Consider the following 18,947-nt stretch of genomic DNA (forward strand, 5'->3'; position numbering starts at 1 on the left):
GTGTCCCCCACTCAAATAAGGTTACAACCCCACATTCCCTGGGCAATCGCAGCCTTTTGCAAGCTGTTGTTCGCTCTGCCTTTTACCCCCTGGATAACCTTCCTCGCTCTCATCACCAGCTGAGACTTCCCTTCACACTCACATTTTGACCTTGTCATTATACCAACCTCTTCATCTGCCTGTCTGCCCACATTCACAATCACTCCCTCTCTCACATCAAACCGCCAGGCTGCAACAATTCAAGTGTCATCGCCCATCCAATTCTCCTCTAAAAGCCTTGAGCAATGTCCCTCCTTCAGCCCTCACTCTCAGGTGCTGCATGCTCAATATCTCCTGTCAGCACCAAGAGATTAGGCTTACAGTTCGACCAAATTTTGTGACTAAACATGTATGAAACTTTTGGCTGATGTATTAGAGCTCATACAGTTCACCCACTGAACTGTAGCCTCTTGTTTATTTTGGCCAGCCTATCGGTTAATTTAACCTTTTCTCTTCCTCTGTTTTTTACTGTACAAATATACAAAATTGTATTCAGCAGTGGATTTTAAAATATGTGAATTTACCACTTGTGAGAGGAACACCTTGTTCCTCTCACAAGTGGACCTAGAAGAACCGAAAGAAGTATGTAGGCTAAGAAATATAAAAGGCAATTGTGGCAATGAGCCTCAACAATTGTTCTTCTTTAATGCTGGTTGAGGGAAGTCTGAATCCACAGTTTTTGGCTTCTGTTTGACATGCATTTTAACATAATGTAATGACTGCAGATCTCTGCCTCAAATAAATGTCAGTAAATTGCATGTGAATAACACACAAAAAAAGTTCCTTCTTGGAACTGTATGTATTGGAGCAATGTTAACACAAATGTTCATTTTGTCTTTAGGATCTAAGTAATGCAGTGCACTCTTACGTTTACTCTATCCAAATGCAACATTTTCAGCGCAATGAAAAGGCTCCACTGTTCTAATCTCCATTATTTAAATATTGCCAAAATAAAATAAAATAAGTATTGAGATATAAAACTATTTGTTGTTGAGAATAAAGAATGACCATATCAGTAGTGCAAAAGCTTTTTAAGAAGTCTGTTGTTGCTATTCTGGAAGGATGAGACGTTGCGTCTTTGTTACAAAGTTGTTAAACGCACAGGTCTGTAACAGAGTATCAAGTCTCAACCATTGTACTTTTACAGTAACGGTTGATTAATGACCACTCTTCACCTTTTTGCTTATCCTTACCTCTCTGACAAACAAAAACAGCTCTGCTCTTTCTCTATTTTTCTTTTGGGTGGCCTCAGTGGGGGTTGAAGGATGAGCTGGTCTTCTGCCTCCAGACTGCCTCTGGCGGTGGTGCTTCTATCAGCCCCCTGCTGGCAGACCTTTACTGTTGACTGAGAGTAGCTCCCATAAAAACTACACTGCTCGTCCACAGCTGCTCTCTGACTTTGAAACTTGTCCTTTGTTCAACTTGCATTTTGTGTAACTTTTGTGACTTTGCGCTCACTGTCCTTAACGTGAAAATGTATTTTTCAAAGAAGTCTTGTCAGAGTGTTATTTTTAAAATCCTAAAGCTCCACTTTCTTGTGGCTCATGTATTTTTTCCCCCTTTTTCCTTCTTTGTCTGTGCTTCTTTTAGTCTCCTAACAAGCCTAGTGTGCCCCAGGAAAAAATTCGTCCCTTAACCAGTCTGGATCATCCACAAAGCCCTTTTTATGATCCTGAGGGGGGTGCTATTACCCCTGTGGCGAGGGTGATGGTGGAACGCATTGCCAGAAAGGTTTGTCTGTTTTCCTAACAGTCAAGTCTTGGTTGTGTCTTTGATGGAATAGTGATATAATGCACCCAATTTCATTATGACAGACATACACCGACCTCTAAAGGTAAACATTTAGTCATTATACAGTGTTTACAGTTGATCATTCTTTTTTTTTACCACACTTTGTATTTTAGTTGTGAAAAGTGTTTCAGTGCAATCAGTTTGGTGATCTGAAGAAAGCTCCATTACAGCACACTAAAACTCATCAATCCAGTGATTCCTTTATGAAGGGGAGAGATAGGGGTTTCCTCCCCAAACATGAAGAAAAAAGCTTAGGGAGCATTTTTTATTCACTTCCTGCATTCTGTTAGGGCAGTACGGTGAAAAAAATGTGTATATTTAAACCACTTATGAACAAATTAGTGGTTTATTTAAAAAATTTTAATTTTTTGTCATATAATGATATCAGTAGTAGCAATATGTGCAGCACTAGTATTGTGATGTTCAGTACAGCTTGTGAAGAAGTGCAGCAAAAACATTTAGTTAATTAAACCATTTAATGCAGGTATTTAAATTAGTTTTCTACAAGATATTAAGCTTTTTCAATTATGAGGAGTGATGAAACATTATCGCTGCAAGAGGGCTCAAAGGTTAGCAGTCCTTCAGTGGCATCTAGAGGCAGCTGTGGGTATTTTTTATGCATGATTCTGTGTTGACATCCACAAATTATGAAATGCATTCCTGTACTCTATAGTCATTATCTATATTGTGTGCCTACCACAACTAGGATCATTTTAAATGTATGGTGACCTTTTGCTTACCTGTGTGCTTCTGCTAGCCCTAGGAGGTGAATAGAAGGACTGAACAAGAATAAACAGAAACCCAGAGCAACAAACCACTTCCACAGCGGTGGACTATTGTAGCAATATAAATGTCTGTCTTGTGTTCACAGGGTGAACAGTGCAACATTGTCCCAGACAATGTGGATGACATTGTAGCAGATATTGCCCAGGAGGAGAAAGAGGAAGGTCTGCATCCTGTTCCATTTTCTCTTTTTCACACACCCAAGATTAAAAGCACACTTAACAATGGTAGGCTATTATAGAACGCCTATTCCCCTTTCTATCCTGCAGATGATACTCCTGAGACATGTATCTACTCAAACTGGTCTCCATGGTCTGCCTGCAGCTCGGCCACTTGTGAAAAGGGCAAACGAATGAGGCAGAGGATGCTGAAGGCACAGTTGGACCTCAGTGTTCCCTGCCCACACACTCAGGATTTTGAGCCTTGCATGGGGCCTGGATGTAGTGATGAGGGTGGGTATTTATCTAAAAACAAAAACTAATCGCACTGGGTTGGCCAGAAAAAAATAGAAGACTGCTTTGAAGATGGAGAAACAGTATAATTAATTAAGATTCCTCCACAGATTCCCCATCCACTGAGCACCTTTATGAGCATTTTTAATATCTGTGATAATTATCGTACCCATTAATGTCTTGAAAAAGTTATGGCATGTTTTGAAATGCTTCTTTTGTTTGTTATTCATAAAATACCCGAGGTAGCACTCTACAGCAGCAGGAACGTTAGAGTAGAAAGACAGGCGAAGAGAACACTTTGTTTCGAAGAGGCCATTAAGCATATTTATTTATAAGAGACATTTGGCTGTAAATTGTACTCTGTGTTCCGGAGCACTGCCTCAGGGCTGGGTTAGACTTGTTTTATGTTTTCAGACTTCACCTAGCCATTAGTTTGTCATTTATTACACTTGGAGAAAGGTGTTGGTGCTCTGTATTTTGAGATGACTCGTGACACGTATGAATAAATAATGTGAGGAATTCAGCTGTCCATTAAGACTGCGCCCACATTTAAAACAGGCATGATGCCTACATTCAAGCCATTTTTTATTTTCCTGTTCTCTGTTAAATCCTTCACTTTTAACAACAAATGACTACGAACAAAAAAAAAACGGTAAAAAGGCCAATTTTGTTATTTATATGTGGCACGGGCATTATCAGTGAGTCTGCACTAACATCATTCTTACTTTTTTGTATTTGTGTTTCTGGTACAATCAAACTTATGATGATAAAAAGAAAGTAAGAATGATTAGAGCATTCGTATTAATAATAATAGTAATATCACTTAACATCGTGAACGATACAATAGTGTTATTCCACTTTGAAATTTATTTTTAATAATTACCATAAATTTGAAAGCAACTTTTTTTCCATAGTCATATTGGCTTTGTCAAAGTTGCTAATGAGATCAAGATCTGTAGATATTATATAAAGAAACTCAGCTATTCCCTTATGAGCAACCACTTGGCAACAGGGGGGAGAAAAAAAATCCCTTTTAACTATAACAGACCTCCAGGAGAACCAGACTCAGGGATACAGGCCATCTGCCTCAACAGACAGCAGAGAGATAAAAGATTAACAGTATGGAACAACAAACAATATTATAGTTAACATAGGAATTATATATGAAAACAGAAATACAGAAAAGCAAATCACAACTGCGTCATTCAGGGAGATTTGATTATAAGCCAAATCATTCTGTGTAAATAATTTGCAAGGGCACCACACTTATACTGTCCAAGAATATTTAACACAATTAACATTTTATATGCAGTTTCATTAAATACAATGCAATTTGTGATTATGTACAGTCAAAATTCATAATTCTTTCTGTTGCCAAAATCATCCAGCCTTTGTTGGACTCATTGGCTGCTTCATCTTTCTCCTTTGACTCTCAAGATGCTTCCACTTGTATGATGTCAGAGTGGATAACCTGGTCTCCATGCAGTGTGTCCTGCGGTGCAGGGACACGTTCCAGGGAGCGTTATGTTAAACAGTTCCCCGATGATGGCTCAATCTGCACTTTGCCCACAGAGGAGACTGAAAACTGTGTGGTAAATGAGGAATGCTGTGAGTTTTTGCTTTCATTTTCCGTTTATCAAACTTTCATATCAACACATTACTTCTCAACTGTAAGTAACACTGAATTTTCTGTACCGTGCACTTTCCTCTTGGTCTTAGCTCCCAGTAGTTGCCTAGTTACAGAATGGGGTGAATGGGATGTCTGCAGTGCCACTTGTGGTCTTGGCATGAAGAGGAGAGAGCGAATGGTGAAGATGCCACCTGCAGATGGCTCCATTTGTGGGACAGAGGTTCTAGAAGTGGAGAAGTGTATGATGCCAGAATGTCGTGAGTAGCATCATTTTCAGTCCACAACTATCCTAAAACCTCCTACGGTGAAAATCTGGTGAAAATTGCCCCATTAACACTATCTACACCAATCACAATATATTTCAGCAGTCAGTGTTTTCACATTATGTAAAGTGTTAAAACTATTTTTTGATATAACCAAATGGATTTCCTGTAGTTATTGCCTGAACTTCTGTCATTTGAAATTATTTTTTTCCCCTTGTTCCCTCATGACAAACTTTCTAGTGCCTTCATTCCAAGTTTCAATTATACGTTTTGATTGCATTTAAAATAAAACATTTGTTACAACTTTCCAAAAAAGTCAGGATGCTGTATAAAAATGTAAATAACATCTGAATACAATAATGATACAATAATTAATACACTGTATTTACTTGCTGCAATATTTTTAAGTGTCAAATGTTAAAACTAAGAAATTTGAACATTTTTTGTAAAATAAATACATAGATTATACAGTGCGTAACAAGTTCTTTAGACCATCACCCAATGGTTTATGCCATAGCTGTGCTAAATTAACAGTATTCGTACTTTTTATGTCTCTGTAATAGCTACTCCACCAGGTGTTTAACTACAAAGTATTTAATAAAAATAAAGCAGAAAAAAATAGTAAAACATTATTATATTTTTTGTAACCTTTGTTGATATCAGCTTGAGCATATCATCACCTGTGTTGAATTATATAATTAAATCATTCAGAGGATCCAACGAGATATCAGAATAAAATGTACACGGCTAAAAATGAAAACAGCTATGACATTAAGAACTTTGGCAGCACGACATTTAAAAGACAATTCTGTAGTGCAAATCACTATATCACAGCATGGAGTCAAGTATACTTGTCAAGATGCTGGTTTAGTTCATTACAGATAAGGTCAAAACCCATAAAAAATGGTGCTAAACTGGGCTGTCTACAGTCCAGGCCGTCCACTTTTACAAAAAAATAGCCTATGGCAGATAGAGAGAGAGTGAGGAAGAACAGAACAGGATTACAGCTATGAGTTTCCTTACTTCCCAAATTCAATACAGTGTTATTAAAAGAAGTGGTAATACAACACAGTGCTGGAATAAAATTCAAACATATATATATATATATATATATATATATATATATATATATATATATATACACACACACAGTGGGGCAAAAAAGTATTTAGTCAGCCACCGATTGTGCAAGTTCCCCCACCTAAAATGATGACAGAGGTCAGTAATTTGCACCAGAGGTACACTTCAACTGTGAGAGACAGAATGTGAAAAAAAATCCATGAATCCACATGGTAGGATTTGTAAAGAATTTATTCGTAAATCAGGGTGGAAAATAAGTATTTGGTCAATAACAAAAATACAACTCAATACTTTGTAACATAACCTTTGTTGGCAATAACAGAGGTCAAACGTTTACTATAGGTCTTTACCAGGTTTGCACACACAGTAGCTGGTATTTTGGCCCATTCCTCCATGCAGATCTTCTCGAGAGCAGTGATGTTTTGGGGCTGTCGCCGAGCAACACGGACTTTCAACTCCCGCCACAGATTTTCTATGGGGTTGAGGTCTGGAGACTGGCTAGGCCACTCCAGGACTTTCAAATGCTTCTTACGGAGCCACTCCTTTGTTGCCCGGGCGGTGTGTTTTGGATCATTGTCATGTTGGAAGACCCAGCCTCATTTCATCTTCAAAGTTCTCACTGATGGAAGGAGGTTTTGGCTCAAAATCTCACGATACATGGCCCCATTCATTCTGTCCTTAACACGGATCAGTCGTCCTGTCCCCTTGGCAGAAAAACAGCCCCATAGCATGATGTTTCCACCCCCATGCTTCACAGTAGGTATGGTGTTCTTGGGATGCAACTCAGTATTCTTCTTCCTCCAAACACGACGAGTTGAGTTTATACCAAAAAGTTCTACTTCGGTTTCATCTGACCACATGACATTCTCCCAATCCTCTGCTGTATCATCCATGTGCTCTCTGGCAAACTTCAGACGGGCCTGGACATGCACTGGCTTCAGCAGCGGAACACGTCTGGCACTGCAGGATTTGATTCCCTGCCGTTGTAGTGTGTTACTGATGGTGACCTTTGTCACTTTGGTCCCAGCTCTCTGCAGGTCATTCACCAGGTCCCCCCGTGTGGTTCTGGGATCTTTGCTCACCGTTCTCATGATCATTTTGACCCCACGGGATGAGATCTTGCGTGGAGCCCCAGATCGAGGGAGATTATCAGTGGTCTTGTACGTCTTCCATTTTCTGATGATTGCTCCCACAGTTGATTTTTTCACACCAAGCTGCTTGCCTATTGTAGATTCACTCTTCCCAGTCTGGTGCAGGTCTACAATACTTTTCCTGGTGTCCTTCGAAAGCTCTTTGGTCTTGGCCATGGCGGAGTTTGGAGTCTGACTGTTTGAGGCTGTGGACAGGTGTCTTTTATACAGATGATGAGTTCAAACAGGTGCCATTCATACAGGTAACGAGTGGGGGACAGAAAAGCTTCTTACAGAAGACGTTACAGGTCTGTGAGAGCCAGAGATTTTCCTTGTTTGAGGTGACCAAATACTTATTTTCCACCCTGATTTACGAATAAATTCTTTACAAATCCTACCATGTGAATTCATGGATTTTTTTTTCACATTCTGTCTCTCACAGTTGAAGTGTACCTCTGGTGCAAATTACTGACCTCTGTCATCATTTTAAGTGGGGGAACTTGCACAATCGGTGGCTGACTAAATACTTTTTTGCCCCACTGTATATATATAAACACCCAGCACGCCCATGCGGGCGGTTTATCCTTCAAGCTCGGGTCCTCTACCAGAGGCCTGGGAGCTTGAGGGTCCTGCGCAGTATCTTAGCTGTTCCCAGGACTGCGCTCTTCTGGACAGAGATCTCCGATGTTGTTCCCGGGATCTGCTGGAGCCACTCGCCTAGCTTGGGAGTCACCGCACCTAGTGCTCCGATTACCACGGGGACCACCGTTACCTTCACCCTCCACATCCTCTCGAGCTCTTCTCTGAGCCCTTGGTATTTCTCCAGCTTCTCGTGTTCCTTCTTCCTGATATTGCTGTCATTCGGAACCGCTACATCGATCACTACGGCCGTCTTCTTCTGTTTGTCTACCACCACTATGTCCGGTTGGTTAGCCACCACCATTTTGTCCGTCTGTATCTGGAAGTCCCACAGGATCTTAGCTCGGTCATTCTCCACCACCCTTGGGGGCATCTCCCATTTTGACCTCGGGACTTCCAGGTTGTACTCGGCACAGATGTTCCTGTACACTATGCCGGCCACTTGGTTATGGCGTTCCATGTATGCCTTGCCTGCTAGCATCTTGCACCCTGCTGTTATGTGCTGGATTGTCTCTGGGGCATCTTTACACAGCCTGCACCTGGGGTCTTGCCTGGTGTGATAGACCCCAGCCTCTATGGATCTTGTGCTCAGAGCTTGTTCTTGTGCTGCCATGATTAGTGCCTCTGTGCTGTCTTTCAGTCCAGCTTTGTCCAGCCACTGGTAGGATTTCTGGATATCAGCCACCTCCTCTATCTGCCGGTGGTACATACCGTGCAGGGGCCTGTCCTTCCATGATGGTTCCTCGTCTCCTCCTCTTTCTTGGGTTTCTTCATCATCATCAACCCAAGATATATATATATATATATATATATATGTGTGTGTGTGTGTGTGTGTGTGTGTGTGTGTGTGTGTGTGTGTGTGTGTGTGTGTTTGAATAAGACAAATTTCTCAGTCTTAACATTTCATAAGTTGACTTGGTATTATTTCACTTTGTACTATTCTGCATTGCTTTATTATTATTATTTTTTGATTTACACTTTACACAATGCACCAATTCATTTGGAAACCAGGTTGTAGAATATGTTTGATATTGCATTCATCTAAGCAAATGAGAAAAAGTATGTGTTTTTCTTTGGCTTAGATACAATTCCCTGCTTACTGACTCCGTGGTCTGACTGGAGTGATTGCAGTGTAACTTGTGGGAAGGGTTTGAGGACACGGCAGCGTATGCTCAAGTCGCCTGTGGAACTGGGAGAGTGTACAGAAGAATTAGAACAGGTTGAGAAGTGCATGCTACCAGAGTGTCGTAAGTAATGAAATTAACCAAGCACTGAACATGTTCATCTCTAATTTATTAATTTATGTCATTTATCATCTAATACTTGTTATGAAAACTTGAGTCTTCATGTGAACATTTACATTCATAAGGGGACTTCTGTCACAGTAAGAAAGGGCAGATAAACAGAGTTGGTCTTTATCTTGTGTATTCTAAGTTTCTTGTTTATTCTCATTGCGTTGATGTATATTGATATAGATGTGACTAGCAACATGCCTAACCCTTCCTGAACCTGTCTGAACATGAAAAAAGCAAAAAGTCTGCTTGTCACACTTTTGAGAGTTCTTGAGATCTGTTTCAACAAATGAAATAAGATTAGACTGAACTTCCTGCATGAATGGACCACTGAAATGTCTGTTTTGTTATATGGTAATTATCATGGATTCTCTTACATAATGACTCAGAGTATTGGATTTTGTCAAGGCATATCTTGAATCTTCACAGGGATAGAACGTTTTCTCCAAGACAGTGATCCAAATGTTAACTAAAATTTGATGCAGAAATTAAAACTAATGTCCTTCATTACTTTTGTGTCATCGTGTGATTTATTGTACGGTTACTCATTATTAAGGCTTTTTTTTCATATTTCTTCTTAGCCATAGACTGTGTCATGACAGAGTGGAGCGAGTGGTCAGAGTGTAATAAGTCCTGTGGGAAAGGTCATACAATCCGAACACGCATGGTGATGCTTGAGCCTCAGTTTGGCGGAGATCCTTGTCCCGAAGCGATCCAGCGGAAAAAGTGCAAAATCAGGAAGTGCAACCGAGGACAAGGCAACAGTGATGAGAAGAAACGTCGCAAGGAACAGCGTGAAAAGAGGAGGAGCAAACAGGGCAGAGCTGAAGGCAACTCCGAGCATCCAGGTTGGTATCCACCATCCTTTTTGCTGATTCAGGACTACAACACTTACAATGTACCTCTTTTTTTCTCATTTTTCTTACTCTTAGGGTGTAGAATGAGACCATGGTCAAGTTGGACAGAATGTACAAAGATTTGCGGCGGAGGAATTCAAGAACGCCTCATGACAGTAAAGCAGAAAATTAAGACTGCCCAGCTGTCCAGCTGCAAGGACAGGAAGGAGATCAGAGCTTGTAATGTTCACCCCTGCTAGGAAGGAGTAGGGGAGCAGTGGGTGGTGGGGATGGGAGGATGGGTGGACTGGGAAGAGTACAGGGCACACTGTTGCACAATGATCCAATGCACTCTGTTTAGGGCTGAAATGACACATTCTTGAATCCGTATAGGTTAAATCCAGACATCAGGTCAGCTGTCGTTAACAGAAGAAAAAAAGTCAAACATTTCTCTGTAAGTCTGGATTTAAACTTTAAAGCTGATTCTTTTGTGCTTTCAAACTAGCTCTGACATGACTCTTTTGCAACATTACTGTAAACTTGTTGTGGTATATTATATCTTGAAAAATATAATTATGAACTATAAATTGTTTTCATAAAAAGAAGAACTGTTATATCTTGTGGTATCCTTAAGTAGTACAGTATATTCCAGACTTTAAAGCACAGGTGCCCAGCCATTCCAGTGTTTTATATGCCTTCAGTTGTTCAGTTGTTTCTAGGGAACAAAAAGCCCAGTTGACTTTATACCCGGCTATGTCGTTGTACATGTAGATGCACCACAGCTGACATCTATATGGTTTGGAGCATTATTAGAAAATGTATTATTTTTTTGCAGTGGAATTTTTTGATAAGAATGTGTCCCAAGATTCTTACCAAAGTCTTGTGTAGATGTTTTCTAGATGTATTTCCCTCATTTTGTTTATCTCTGTTCCTCTAACATATTAATATTTTGGAATAATATCACCTTTACAATAAAAGTAAATGTGACAGCTTGTCAAATTGATCTGTGTTTTTATTCTGGGGATTAACAAGCACAGTAACATGGACGGTTATATACCCTTGTGCTACCACTAGATGGGGACAACAAGCCTAAAACCTTTAGGTCATTTCTGAGGCTGGTGCTTTATCTGCCTGTTGTGCCTCGCTCGCTCTATAGAATAGCCACAAGGGGGCAATGTAATGAAGATAATTTCATACTAAGAGATGGATATTTTATTCATTTCTGAATGTTGATTTGGTTTGCAAATAATACTTGAAATTTCCTGAAACTGATTGGGATAATTTGCTGCTTATTATCATTCATAGAGCAGCAAACGGTACGACCTCTATTCAAAAGCCTCCTATCAACAAAATCGTTTTACAGGAGTGTTCTGATAGACAGAAACTGGGGAGCATTCAGGAGCATTTGTTAGCTACACAGAGGGTCTGCTCTCACTTTAAAAGATCATAGCAGTTGGAGAGCGCTGAGTTTTTATGGACGTGCTTGCTGAGATCTTAAAAGAATCTGCCCCCCTATCATGTAATAGGTGGGGGGAGGGGATGGTGTTAGGCCTTCCTCACTGTGTGGAACTCTGGGGACAAGGGTGAAAAATTCAATACACACACATCATAATGTCATTCCTGTTTCCATGCCAACACAACCACACATGGGGGAAGTCTACACACTGCACAGGCGATGGAAACATGGTGGGGGAATTATTACAGGCGTGACTGAGATGTTAAAACAATAAATGCTTTGGAAGCTATAATGAGAAGTGCATGGGATTTTAAAAAGATGCATTTGCAAGGAATGTGTGTTTATATTTGTTTGTAATCTGAACCCCTAGAAACCCTTGTAGACATTATCTACTTTCTAGTTCTAGTGGAGAGCCAGCTGCTGATTTTTTTTAAGCCCACCTTAAACTCTTATAACAGACTGAAAATTATCTCAAAGATGCAAGTGAACTTTACACGTCTCTGATATTGTAATGAGTGTCCTCTGTCTATGGACAAATTTATAAATATTTATATTGACGGGACAGTGCCCACTACTAAAATAATATCTTAACTCTCAGCCCTCTTCCTCATTTTGTATGCTTCTGATTCCAACTGAGAAAAGAAATTAGGTCCAGCTGTTGTTGGGATAGACACACATATCTGCCATGTGGGTTAGGCTGACATCATCTTAAGTGATACAAGCTTTTTTAGCCTCAAATATTCATGTATGTTAGCCTGCTGCAAAAACAGTCCTACTTTTAGAAGTTCTGCATGCATGGAATGGCATGGAATTTTTTGCATGGCGTGCAAAAATGACACAGTATAAATTCCATTGTAGTTAAGTTATTTAAGTTTTGGTGTCATAAATTACCCAGAAAAGCACTCTTTTTACCACTAAACATCAGTTTCTCCATTTTTAAAAATGGTGTTCCCTACAAATCTTCCATAAATTCTTAAGATACCTGTAAGAAGCACAGATACTTTGATAAAGAAATAATTCAGTTTTGGATGTGAATATACGTCTGGTCATAGAACTGAAACGCTTCTACAGCCATGTTAATGCGCTGTCAAACCGTTCTTAGGCAAGGTTATTTCTTTGAGGTGAGTGCTAACTGTAACATGTTAATATAAAGCCCAGGCTAACGTCTGTGTAACATGTTGTATTTAGCACACACAGCATGTTGGCAGGACATTATCTGTTAACACTAAGCAGGATCTACTGCTGAGGCTTCTGGAAGCATTTATTTCCTCATAATAATGGTATTGGAACTGTAGTGAGAAGAACTGTTGAGGATTACCAAAGTCATAATTATCTATATAATATTTATAGACATTTATCCAGGCTTCTGAAATAATGGCCCATCCTAGTTTAGAGAACCCCACATTACATTAAGCAGCTAGTTAGAAACCAGTATAATATGATCTTCTAATATTTCTGACTGGTTTCTGAACATTTTTGTTGGTATAGAAAAAAAGCTCTTGGCTATTAAATTTTTCTAAAAAAGGTACAAGGTTTGAGTTCCTTTTATATTGTCCTCTTAAGCAATTCCTCAGTCTGGAGAGGAAGACAGAGGAAATACAGGATTTCATAAACTAATAAGCCTCAGAGGGAAAATCAATAAGGTTGTGAGCCCTGCAAAGGATGGTTTCCTCAAATTTATAGACTAGGACAACAATCAGTGTCCTGCGCTGTGAAAGCTCAGTTTATATTAGAAAATGTTTAGCATATTTAATTAAATCAACAGTTATAGTGCGTGAGTGAGGCAGTGAGGCAGAGCTTTGTGAAGTCTGAAGCCTCAGGCTGCAGCTATTTCCTCAAGGGTATGAATGCATATTTATTTCAAAGCATAAATGGCAGTTCTGCTTATTGTTCTGCTTTTCTCCCGCTATAATTTGCAGTCACACCTTTGTAATGTTGGTAGCAACTAGAAGGGCCTTTTACACTAATATCAAAATTTGATTTCACTGTCATGTTAATTTCCTGTTGCTGGGGAAACATGTTTTTCTGGGCTTCACAACCTAAAATTTAGTGGCACCCCAAAACAAGACTATAAAAGCTTCAAATTGTCTCTGTTGTTGTGTTTTTGTTTTATTTTTAGCTTTGAAGAGTGATAACACATGAATACCAGGGCAGTAAAATAATGTTGCACATACTAAATAGGTATTATAATGCCTATTACATAGTAATAGTAGGCCTTTTTTGAAAAAATTTATTTTGCTTGACATAATCTCTGTTAGCCTGAGGTGAACTGCATGACTTCCCTTTTTCTTGGGTTATTAGGAATCCTGTACTTAGTGAGTATTGCCCATTACAAATCGCTATGTGTATACATATAATGAGCTGAAACTACAAAGCTTGTTTTTGTGTTGATGAATAAAAAGTGTCGGCAAGTTGGCCTTTTTAAAAATATTTTTAAGAAATTCAACCCTATGACCTTAAATTAGATATGTGAGTAAAACAACCCAAAAGCATTGGACTGCTACAATTCAGAATCTTGGAGCGTAGGAGGAACACTTAAATTATCATATGTTCTTTAAAGGGACAAGTTACTCATTTCTTAACACTTTTCATGCCATTAAAGTGATATTTCACCAGCAATGAGAAAGACAACTGCAAACTATAAGCAAAATTCTATCTGTCACTAAAGAATTTATATAAGTTCAGCATGTTGACTGGAAATGGGTAGCTGTTTAGTAAATAGTTTAACATTTACAGTACTACGCATCCATCACTTCTTTATATTTTGCCAAGAAAATGGTAAATATGTGGAGTGATTTGCTGAAATGTCCAAAAGCACTTTTGCACATTTCAGACAGACTGCATATTTCCAGATGAATGGTGCATAAAAACTTCAAGGCCCTTTTCTGTATTCACAATTTCATCAGATTTGACAAGATCCCCCAAACCTCTAGCCGAAATGCTCCTCCAAACCATGAGAGATCTTTCATCATGTTTTACAGATGACTGCAGACACCAGAAATGTTAAATTTGGATTCATTGCTGATATGGCATGTTTTTGGATAATGCTTGAGAATTTTACTTTCAAGCATTTGGACCTCACTCCCAAACTCATTTTTAAGGTTTTAAATTTATTTACTTGACCAAAGAGTTTGCATTATTAAAATAGGAATGCCGAATTTAGGCTGGAAATACAAGACTGCCATCGTTCTGCCATCGTTTTTATTACTGCCACTTTTGTCTTTCAAAATAAAAGTATCAAACATTTAACCCTGGAGAAGCCATGGGGTCAGAGCCGACCCCATTGGTTTTCTAGGGAAACCATGGGGTCAAATTTGACCCCATGGTTTCTCCAGGGTTAAACCTTAAATGAAAAATTAACCAAACCAACAACATGCTTGTTACTACATTATTACCCCCGGGTTCTGATCTGTTATTAACCAGTTACATAAATTTTAATATAAAATATCACTGAGCTTTGGATATTATTTTGGAAATTAAGCTTTGATAACTTGCTATTACCTTCTCGTTTCCACCCTACCCCGCTAACAGCACATTAATACTTGGCTGAAATAGAAAGTGCTACCCTTTTTCCTTTGTTGTTTGTGAGTTAGTTCTTTAATCCACAATAGTTTATAATTAAACACCCCTCGTGTTTTACCCTCACAACTGCTTTTGAATAGAAAATACGTTGTTATTTGTCGATGTGTCTATATGTGGGTGTGTACACAATATGTTTCTTTGGCTACATCCTGAGAGAGCTTAAACCTCCTTCTCTCAGCATGGCTGTTGATTCCTTCACTCCAAACCGATTGGCCTGGGTCACAGTGAATCAGAAGACAACAGAGAGAAAGCCAGAATCACACATCCATCTGTTCTCACGTCTTTGCTTATCGTTGTCAGACAACTTATTAGAACATCAGGTAAATGGATAAAACGGAAGAAAAAAAAGTGAGCAAAAAGTGCTGCAAATGCAAGAGTTTGCTCCTATTGGAAACATACCCTTAGGATTTGCATTTGTCTGTATCTCGGTTAGTTTGATGGCTGAAAACAGTTTTGATAGTCACGGCTAAATGGGGTAATTGTCTCAGGAAAGAAATCCCAAATCTAGATCGCCACCAAAACTGAATCAATTATTCAACCGCCTGAGGATTGTCTGTCTAACGAATTTCATGGAAATCTGTACGTTTTTTTTTCTTTTTTAGTAGCATTGCAGACTATCAGACACAATAAATGACCCCCTTCTGCAGAGTTAATTATTTTAGTGGGTGCTTGTTATGGATATAAAAGGATTTTGTGAAGCTGTAAAGTTGACTGTAGGCAAATTTAGTCAACTATCTCTGGCAGTTCTCACTCAGTGTTGTTAACAAGACTTGGCAAAAGCTTTGAGATATTGATGTTTTTATATAAAGCCTAGTTTCTCCACTCTATAGTTTGGCAATATTCCCATAAGGACTGCATAAATAGAAAGTGTGTTAAACATGACAGATTTTTTTAAAGGTAACACAAAGGTTATTTTGTGTGGTGACAAATCTTTCTTCCCCAAACAACTCTGTCATTTTCATTGAGTAAAGCGCTTAACTCATTCACTGCCAGCCATTGGCAGTGAATGAGTTAAACCCATTGACTCATTCACTGCAATTGACGGCTATAGACGTCAATGGCAGTGAATGAGTTAACATTCCAATGGGAACAACTTTTTGCTGATTTATTGATCACAATAGGTGACCCTCGGGACACCTCCAAAATAACCAAATGCTAAAATGTTAAAATTCAGGGTTTCCCCTTTATCTATGGAGGAAAAGCCTAGAGGGCTATACAAATGAGGCTTTATAGTAGTTGTATATGCATATAACAAAAATAACAACGAAAATCAAATATTTTCTATTTTTCTCACAGTGGACATGGATTATTTTTCATTACTATCAAATCATTCTTCAGACTCTTGTATATAAATGTTATGTGTACTTTTTGATACATGTAATGTACTTAGATAATCTCTGTAAGCACGTGGCAAGTTGTCCTACTTAGCATAGCGATGGTGATGAGTGAAAAACTATTGTGACCTGTATCCACCACACACTGGAAAAACCACAGTATGAAATTCATCTGTTTCTTTCTGCATGTAATATTTCTTTCCATGTAATATTTATTATTACCACTCTAATTGTTAGCGCTGATGATCTGAAGCAGTTTTTAGTGGGTCAGCACCCATTAGACTGTTTAAATCTGTCTGGGTTTAGCATGCCTAGTTTTTTGTTTAGTAAAGCTACTGAAAAATCAGTCTAAGCATTAGTAGTGCCTGGTGTGCAATCTACATATGAGATGTGCACCAATGCATATGTACCAATATGTCAACATAGTTGCATAACTATTTCAAGTCAATTGGCTTGTGTTACTGGCATCAAGTTAAAAAAAACAAATAAAAACATTTCCCAGTTTAACATTTAAAACATTTGATGGTCCACCAAATATTTGATGGACTGTGAAAACACAATGTTAACACTTGTTGACATTGTGTGTGTGTTTTTTTTTACCTTGCTTAAATGTTATTAATTTTAAAAGAACTCTACATAAATGTTGTTGAAGGATTTCTGTTATATTAAAAAATATATCTAAAAATGCAAAGGCCTCTTGCGCTTCCAATTTATACAACCCCCCCCCCCCCCCCCCCCCCCGCCCAAAACAAAACACATCAACAGTTTTGCTCAGCAACACATCAAAATGGAGAAAAACATGTGTATGTAGAATAGAATAGAATAGAATTCAACTTTATTGTCATTGCACATGCACAGGTACAGTGCAACGAAATGCAGTTTGCATCCATCCAGAAGTGCTTTAGTGATATAGATACAGTGGGGCAAAAAAGTATTTAGTCAGCCACCGATTGTGCAAGTTCCCCCACTTAAAATGATGACAGAGGTCAGTAATTTGCACCAGAGGTACACTTCAACTGTGAGAGACAGAATGTGAAAAAAAAATCCATGAATTCACATGGTAGGATTTGTAAAGAATTTATTCGTAAATTAGGGTGGAAAATAAGTATTTGGTCACCTCAAACAAGGAAAATCTCTGGCTCTCACAGACCTGTAACGTCTTCTGTAAGAAGCTTTTCTGTCCCCCACTTGTTACCTGTATGAATGGCACCTGTTTGAACTCATCATCTGTATAAAAGACACCTGTCCACAGCCTCAAACAGTCAGACTCCAAACTCCGCCATGGCCAAGACCAAAGAGCTTTCGAAGGACACCAGGAAAAGTATTGTAGACCTGAACCAGACTGGGAAGAGTGAATCTACAATAGGCAAGCAGCTGGGTGTGAAAAAATCAACTGTGGGAGCAATCATCAGAAAATGGAAGACATACAAGACCACTGATAATCTCCCTCGATCTGGGGCTCCACGCAAGATCTCATCCCGTGGGGTCAAAATGATCATGAGAACGGTGAGCAAAGATCCCAGAACCACACGGGGGGACCTGGTGAATGACCTGCAGAGAGCTGGGACCAAAGTAACAAAGGTCACCATCAGTAACACACTACAACGGCAGGGAATCAAATCCCGCAGTGCCAGACGTGTTCCGCTGCTGAAGCCAGTGCATGTCCAGGCCCGTCTGAAGTTTGCCAGAGAGCACATGGATGATACAGCAGAGGATTGGGAGAATGTCATGTGGTCAGATGAAACCAAAGTAGAACTTTTTGGTATAAACTCAACTCGTCGTGTTTGGAGGAAGAAGAATACTGAGTTGCATCCCAAGAACACCATACCTACTGTGAAGCATGGGGGTGGAAACATCATGCTATGGGGCTGTTTTTCTGCCAAGGGGACAGGACGACTGATCCGTGTTAAGGACAGAATGAATGGGGCCATGTATCGTGAGATTGTGAGCCAAAACCTCCTTCCATCAGTGAGAACTTTGAAGATGAAACGAGGCTGGGTCTTCCAACATGACAATGATCCAAAACACACCGCCCGGGCAACAAAGGAGTGGCTCCGTAAGAAGCATTTGAAAGTCCTGGAGTGGCCTAGCCAGTCTCCAGACCTCAACCCCATAGAAAATCTGTGGTGGGAGTTGAAAGTCCGTGTTGCTCGGCGACAGCCCCAAAACATCACTGCTCTCGAGAAGATCTGCATGGAGGAATGGGCCAAAATACCAGCTACTGTGTGTGCAAACCTGGTAAAGACCTATAGTAAACGTTTGACCTCTGTTATTGCCAACAAAGGTTATGTTACAAAGTATTGAGTTGTATTTTTGTTATTGACCAAATACTTATTTTCCACCCTGATTTACGAATAAATTCTTTACAAATCCTACCATGTGGATTCATGGATTTGTTTTTCACATTCTGTCTCTCACAGTTGAAGTGTACCTCTGGTGCAAATTACTGACCTCTGTCATCGTTTTAAGTGGGGGAACTTGCACAATCGATGGCTGACTAAATACTTTTTTGCCCCACTGTATATTAGCAATAATATAGATATGTGAGTATACTACAGAAATGGGTCTATTATGGTATGTTATAATGTACACGGTATGAAGTATGTTGTGAATATTCTATAACTATAAGTATGTACAGGC

The 18,947-nt window shown here is 39.3% G+C and overlaps 1 protein-coding gene across 1 annotated transcript in view; it reads left to right on the forward strand.

Annotated features, from left to right (window-relative positions):
• Nucleotides 1–10,928, forward strand: part of spon1a (spondin 1a) — a 55,286-nt gene extending 44,358 nt beyond the window's left edge. The window contains exons 9-16 of the mRNA XM_085452868.1: nt 1,630–1,770; nt 2,702–2,777; nt 2,883–3,065; nt 4,503–4,673; nt 4,785–4,952; nt 8,890–9,054; nt 9,681–9,947; nt 10,032–10,928. Coding sequence (XP_085308994.1) covers nt 1,630–1,770; nt 2,702–2,777; nt 2,883–3,065; nt 4,503–4,673; nt 4,785–4,952; nt 8,890–9,054; nt 9,681–9,947; nt 10,032–10,195 — 1,335 coding nt within the window. The 3' untranslated portion in view covers nt 10,196–10,928. The remainder of the gene's footprint in view (nt 1–1,629; nt 1,771–2,701; nt 2,778–2,882; nt 3,066–4,502; nt 4,674–4,784; nt 4,953–8,889; nt 9,055–9,680; nt 9,948–10,031) is intronic.
• Nucleotides 10,929–18,947: the final 8,019 nt, after the last annotated feature.

Source organism: Copadichromis virginalis, linkage group LG1 (genome assembly GCF_057382275.1).
Source record: "Copadichromis virginalis isolate Kocher_CV1m ecotype Utaka linkage group LG1, C_Virginalis_male_GT1.1, whole genome shotgun sequence".
NCBI classification, from domain to species: Eukaryota; Metazoa; Chordata; class Actinopteri; order Cichliformes; family Cichlidae; genus Copadichromis; species Copadichromis virginalis.